This window comes from Tachypleus tridentatus, chromosome 12 (assembly GCF_004210375.1).
Source record: "Tachypleus tridentatus isolate NWPU-2018 chromosome 12, ASM421037v1, whole genome shotgun sequence".
Taxonomy (NCBI): domain Eukaryota; kingdom Metazoa; phylum Arthropoda; class Merostomata; order Xiphosura; family Limulidae; genus Tachypleus; species Tachypleus tridentatus.
Window position 1 is genome coordinate 77,729,157 of NC_134836.1, and position 6,000 is coordinate 77,735,156.

The 6,000-nt window shown below is 34.2% G+C and overlaps 1 protein-coding gene across 1 annotated transcript in view; it reads right to left on the minus strand.

Moving 5' to 3' along the window:
• The window catches only part of LOC143233696 (solute carrier organic anion transporter family member 74D-like), a 32,368-nt gene extending 27,342 nt beyond the window's left edge, over window positions 1-5,026 (minus strand). Inside the window, exon 1 of the mRNA XM_076470204.1 lies at window positions 4,213-5,026. Coding sequence (XP_076326319.1) covers window positions 4,213-4,873 — 661 coding nt within the window. The 5' untranslated portion in view covers window positions 4,874-5,026. The remainder of the gene's footprint in view (window positions 1-4,212) is intronic.
• Between the last annotated feature and the right edge of the window lie 974 nt (window positions 5,027-6,000).

Below are 6,000 nucleotides of genomic sequence, written 5' to 3' on the forward strand. Positions count from 1 at the left end.
GTCCACATCATTGGCTAAAGTTCATAACATATTATTTGGAAATTAAAAGATAAAAAAAACAAACAAGCACAAGCCGAATTGTTGCTAGAGCACATAAGTGTTAACCCAATTACTACGTATAAACATATTAGCTGGAGATTAGTTATTAAAATGAACACATTAGCAGGACTTATACCTAGTCATATAACCCATTTTGATAAGTATAAATAAACCGTATATTAACTGAATTATTAGTTAAATAACACACAATAACATTGTTGATAGTATAGTAGTAAGCATAAGGACTTCTACACAGTTTAATGTATGACAGCTAGCTTACGAACGATTTACTAATCTAACACGGAAAAGATGCATTAAGAAAAAGTATGTTACTGCTAAGAGAATGGGATTACTACGTCATATTTTTAATTCATCTTTCCAGGAAAAGATGCATTAAGAAAAACTATGCTACTGCTAAGAGAATGGTATTACTACGTTATATTTTTAATTCATCTTTCCAGGAAAAGATGCATTAAGAAAAAGTATGCTACTGCTAAGAGAATGGTATTACTACGTCATATTTTTAATTCATCTTTCCAGGAAAAGATGCATTAAGAAAAAGTATGTTACTGCTAAGAGAATGGTATTACTACGTCATATTTTTAATTCATCTTTCCAGGAAAAGATACATTAAGAAAAAGTACGTTACTGCTAAGAGAATGGTATTACTACGTCATATTTTTAATTCATCTTTCCAGGAAAAGATGCATTAAGAAAAAGTATGTTACTGCTAAGAGAATGGTATTACTACGTCATATTTTTAATTCATCTTTCCAGGAAAAGATGCATTAAGAAAAAGTATGTTACTGCTAAGAGAATGGTATTACTACGTCATATTTTTAATTCATCTTTCAGTCATATTTTTAATTCATCTTTCCAGGAAAAGATGCATTAAGAAAAAGTACGTTACTGCTAAGAGAATGGTATTACTACGTCATATTTTTAATTCATCTTTCCAGGAAAAGATGCATTAAGAAAAAGTATGTTACTGCTAAGAGAATGGTATTACTACGTCATATTTTAAATTCATCTTTCCAGGAAAAGATGCATTAAGAAAAAGTATGTTACTGCTAAGAGAATGGTATTACTACGTCATATTTTAAATTCATCTTTCCAGGAAAAGATACATTAAGAAAAAGTACGTTACTGCTAAGAGAATGGTATTTCTACGTCATATTTTTAATTCATCTTTCCAGGAAAAGATACATTAAGAAAAAGTATGTTACTGCTAAGAGAATGGTATTACTACGTCATATTTTAAATTCATCTTTCCAGGAAAAGATACATTAAGAAAAAGTACGTTACTGCTAAGAGAATGGTATTTCTACGTCATATTTTTAATTCATCTTTCCAGGAAAAGATACATTAAGAAAAAGTACGTTACTGCTAAGAGAATGGTATTACTACGTCATGTTTTTAATTCATCTTTCCAGGAAAAGATGCATTAAGAAAAAGTACGTTACTGCTAAGAGAATGGTATTACTACGTCATATTTTTAATTCATCTTTCCAGGAAAAGATACATTAAGAAAAAGTACGTTACTGCTAAGAGAATGGTATTTCTACGTCATATTTTTAATTCATCTTTCCAGGAAAAGATACATTAAGAAAAAGTATGTTACTGCTAAGAGAATGGTATTACTACGTCATATTTTAAATTCATCTTTCCAGGAAAAGATACATTAAGAAAAAGTACGTTACTGCTAAGAGAATGGTATTTCTACGTCATATTTTTAATTCATCTTTCCAGGAAAAGATACATTAAGAAAAAGTACGTTACTGCTAAGAGAATGGTATTACTACGTCATGTTTTTAATTCATCTTTCCAGGAAAAGATGCATTAAGAAAAAAAAAGTACGTTACTGCTAAGAGAATGGTATTACTACGTCATATTTTTAATTCATCTTTCCAGGAAAAGATGCATTAAGAAAAAGTACGTTACTGCTAAGAGAATGGTATTACTACGTCATATTTTTAATTCATCTTTCCAGGAAAAGATGCATTAAGAAAAAAGTACGTTACTGCTAAGAGAATGGTATTACTACGTCATATTTTTAATTCATCTTTCCAGGAAAAGATGCATTAAGAAAAAGTATGTTACTGCTAAGAGAATGGTATTACTACGTCATATTTTAAATTCATCTTTCCAGGAAAAGATACATTAAGAAAAAGTACGTTACTGCTAAGAGAATGGTATTTCTACGTCATATTTTTAATTCATCTTTCCAGGAAAAGATACATTAAGAAAAAAGTATGTTACTGCTAAGAGAATGGTATTACTACGTCATATTTTTAATTCATCTTTCCAGGAAAAGATACATTAAGAAAAAGTACGTTACTGCTAAGAGAATGGTATTTCTACGTCATATTTTTAATTCATCTTTCCAGGAAAAGATACATTAAGAAAAAGTACGTTACTGCTAAGAGAATGGTATTACTACGTCATATTTTTAATTCATCTTTCCAGGAAAAGATGCATTAAGAAAAAGTATGTTACTGCTAAGAGAATGGTATTACTACGTCATATTTTAAATTCATCTTTCCAGGAAAAGATACATTAAGAAAAAGTACGTTACTGCTAAGAGAATGGTATTACTACGTCATGTTTTTAATTCATCTTTCCAGGAAAAGATACATTAAGAAAAAGTACGTTACTGCTAAGAGAATGGTATTACTACGTCATGTTTTTAATTCATCTTTCCAGCTATCATAAATCTGCTAATGCATTAATACTCCTAATCGAATAATCGGTCCTTAAAATCCAACTTCAGTGAAAGAGCTGAAAGAAAATAAAATACCTATCGACACAAAATTTAGAAATCTACTGATTATTAAGTTGTATAGAGAAGGTAAGACATTTTCAAATAGCACAGGTCGGGGGGGGGATTCCAACCTTGAACTTCTCCTTACGCCTACAAGGGCTAAAACAAAGTTCATGTACCCGTAGGGTTCATATATAGCTGTTCCTTATTTGAATTATTTTTCAGAGAGAGGCAGCCACTCCCACCCCATAGGAGGACTTTGAACGAACTGATTGAATTGTCCGTTTCGTCCACAGAATATTCACAGTAATTACATTTCGAACTTCGAACCCTTCCATTCATAGCCCAGTACACTGGTCGTTAAGAAACACTCGACAAAGCGATTACAGGAACATTTTGGCATCGTTATATTTAACTAGATGGAAGATACTATATATATATAAGTATTATTAACCAGAATAATAACGTCATCGTTATTCTGCTATTTCATTGGACAATTAGAAGGCTGGTTTACACATAACAAATAATCTGTATCAGTGGCGTTGTTTCCAGCAAAACAGATTTCTTTATGATACTAGGTTTTCCGTTGGGCCGGCATGGCCAAGCGTGTTAAGGCGTGCGACTTGTAATCTGAGGGTCGCAGGTTCGCATCCCCGTCGCGCCAAACATGCTCGCCCTTTCAGCCGTGGGGGCGTTATAATGTAACGGTCAATCCCACTATTCGTTGGTAAAAGAGTAGCCCAAGAGTTGGCGGTGGGTGGTGATGACTAGCTGCCTTCCCTCTATCTAGTCTTACACTACTAAATTAGGAACGGTTAGCACAGATAGCCCTCGAGTAGCTTTGTGCGAAATTCAAAAAACAAGCAAACAAACAGTTTTCACGTTGCTCTACTGGAAAGTTTCCACATACTGTAGTAACAAACTACCTTGTTTAACTTGGTTCTGGGAAACTGAGAGCCATGCCTTATGCTGTTGTTTATCATTAAAACATACTCAATTTCAAAAAGGCAAGAAACAACATGTTTGACGCAATATATTGATTTGTTTCCCTGTCAGACACCGAGTTTGCTGCCATTAAATGATTAGTTTGCTGAAAAAGCGCGTGCAAGTTGTAAGCACCACGAGTCGTCAAGTTGCCCTTTATTAGATTTACTTTAAAAGTCTCATATGTACTGTAAAAATGTTCGTTGTTGAACAAAATATTACACATGTGCAAAAGTTTATATAGATTATAAATAAAGAGTGAGGTTTCCTGTTTTACCTTACTTACCGAAGTAGCGTGAAAAATATCTTTTTTAACATTTAAGTAACAAAGCATAAGTTGGCTGTTTTCTTATTTAAGTAAAGCGGAGAATCCTTTTTCTTTACGTTGTCATCTAAATAATAGAGCGTGAGTTGGCTGTTTTACTTACTAAAGTAGAGCGGAGAATCCTTTTTCTTTACGTTGTCATCTAAATACGGAGTTCCAAGGGTGTAAAAAGCAGTCGATCCAAACCCATTCAGAAAGCTGCCGATGAATAGCATAGACACTGCAGGTAATGTAGACGACAAATGTTCAGTATCACAGCTCGTGTCATTTCCTCTAAAGTCGCAGAACTTGTGTTGAGTCTCGTTAGCAACACCGGAGGTTTTGCTGAGAAGGTGAAAAGCTGGTCCAAAAACAAAATAGGGTTGAGCACTCACCAGACAACTGATCACGACTATGATCATACCTCCTGCCACCCACCTGGGCCTGTGACCAGAACTGCCATAGTAACCAATAATAATGCTTGTAAGAATAGGACTAAGATTATCGGCGATCATTATTATCCCACTAATTTTACTCTCAAACGCAAACCTCTTTTCCAGAGTGGACACGACGCCAATGAAATAGGTAAAATAGGCTCCTTGGGCGACCCCCAAGATACAAAAGTTTAACAGATAAACTTTTGGATTGGCAAAACGCTGGAGCCATCCTGGTGTGCAGGTGCCGACACCACACAGAATATCTTCAGCGTCCTGATCAGTTTCTTCTGTTGGAACACGTGAGAACCGATGCTCCGAGCTGGAGGTTTTTGGAGAACTCTTTTTCATTTTAAAGAGAAAAATGCCATCAACAACAACAACAACAACAAACCGTCGGATTCTTCCAAATAGAATAATTTACAAGTTGTTATAAAGAAAATCCTACAAAATTGATTACTTATTCGTCATGTCCAGCTGACATCAGAGGAACTGAAGTCTATGCTTCAGACCAGAGCATGCGGGCTTATATGACCGAGTTTTACTTTTATTTTCGTCATGTGATCAGGTTACAAGCTTAACAGATAAGGTCCATTTGAGAAATCGTCAGCGGTTGATAAGAGGTTCACAGGTTACTTTCTTTCATGAGCAGAAGCACTTGCTTCAAAACTGTGGATATGCGTAACTGTTGCAAGGACGATATGTTAGAATGAATGAACTTTTCAACGAGCTCTGATATTAGAGAAAAATCACTTACATTAATCTTTTAACTACATCGTTGCTATTAGCACCCAAGATGGAGACGTTTTCGAAACGTTTACAGACGCTCGATTATTTCATACCTCTTAAAGGGTCGTGTTTACAGACGCTCGGTCGTTTATTAAATCTCAAAGAGTCATGTTTACAGACACTCGATCGTTTATTAACTCTTACAAAGTCATGTTTACAGACGCCTGATCGTTTATTAATTCTTAAAAAAGCCATGTTTACAGACGCTCGATTGTTTATTAACTTTCAAAGAGCTGTGTTTACAGGCGATCGACGTTTAATAACTCTTAAGTGTTCAGTTGCTTTGTACATGTTTAACTGTATCTGATAATACAAATATTCTGCGTTGTTGAAAGATCTGTGAATGCTACTTTGGTTCTATTTTCAGTGAACTGTTTACACACTAAACGTCACATTTTAAAGGATAATTTCACTCGAATATTTAAATAGTGGCTCAAATGTTATACGAAAGAGTTGAAATATGCTTTTTGAACGTATAAACAGGTTTATTTTAAACATGGAAAATACATAACAAGGAAGCTAGTGAAGCAAGTTTCGTTTCAATGTAACAATACTAATTAAACATGCTTTTTTAAACAAGCACACGGTATTATGGATACGATGGTAAAGCACGCTCTGTTTGTTTTAAACGTCACAGTCAGACTAATAGCAATTTTAAATACATTACATGTTGTTAATCTAGCACGAGT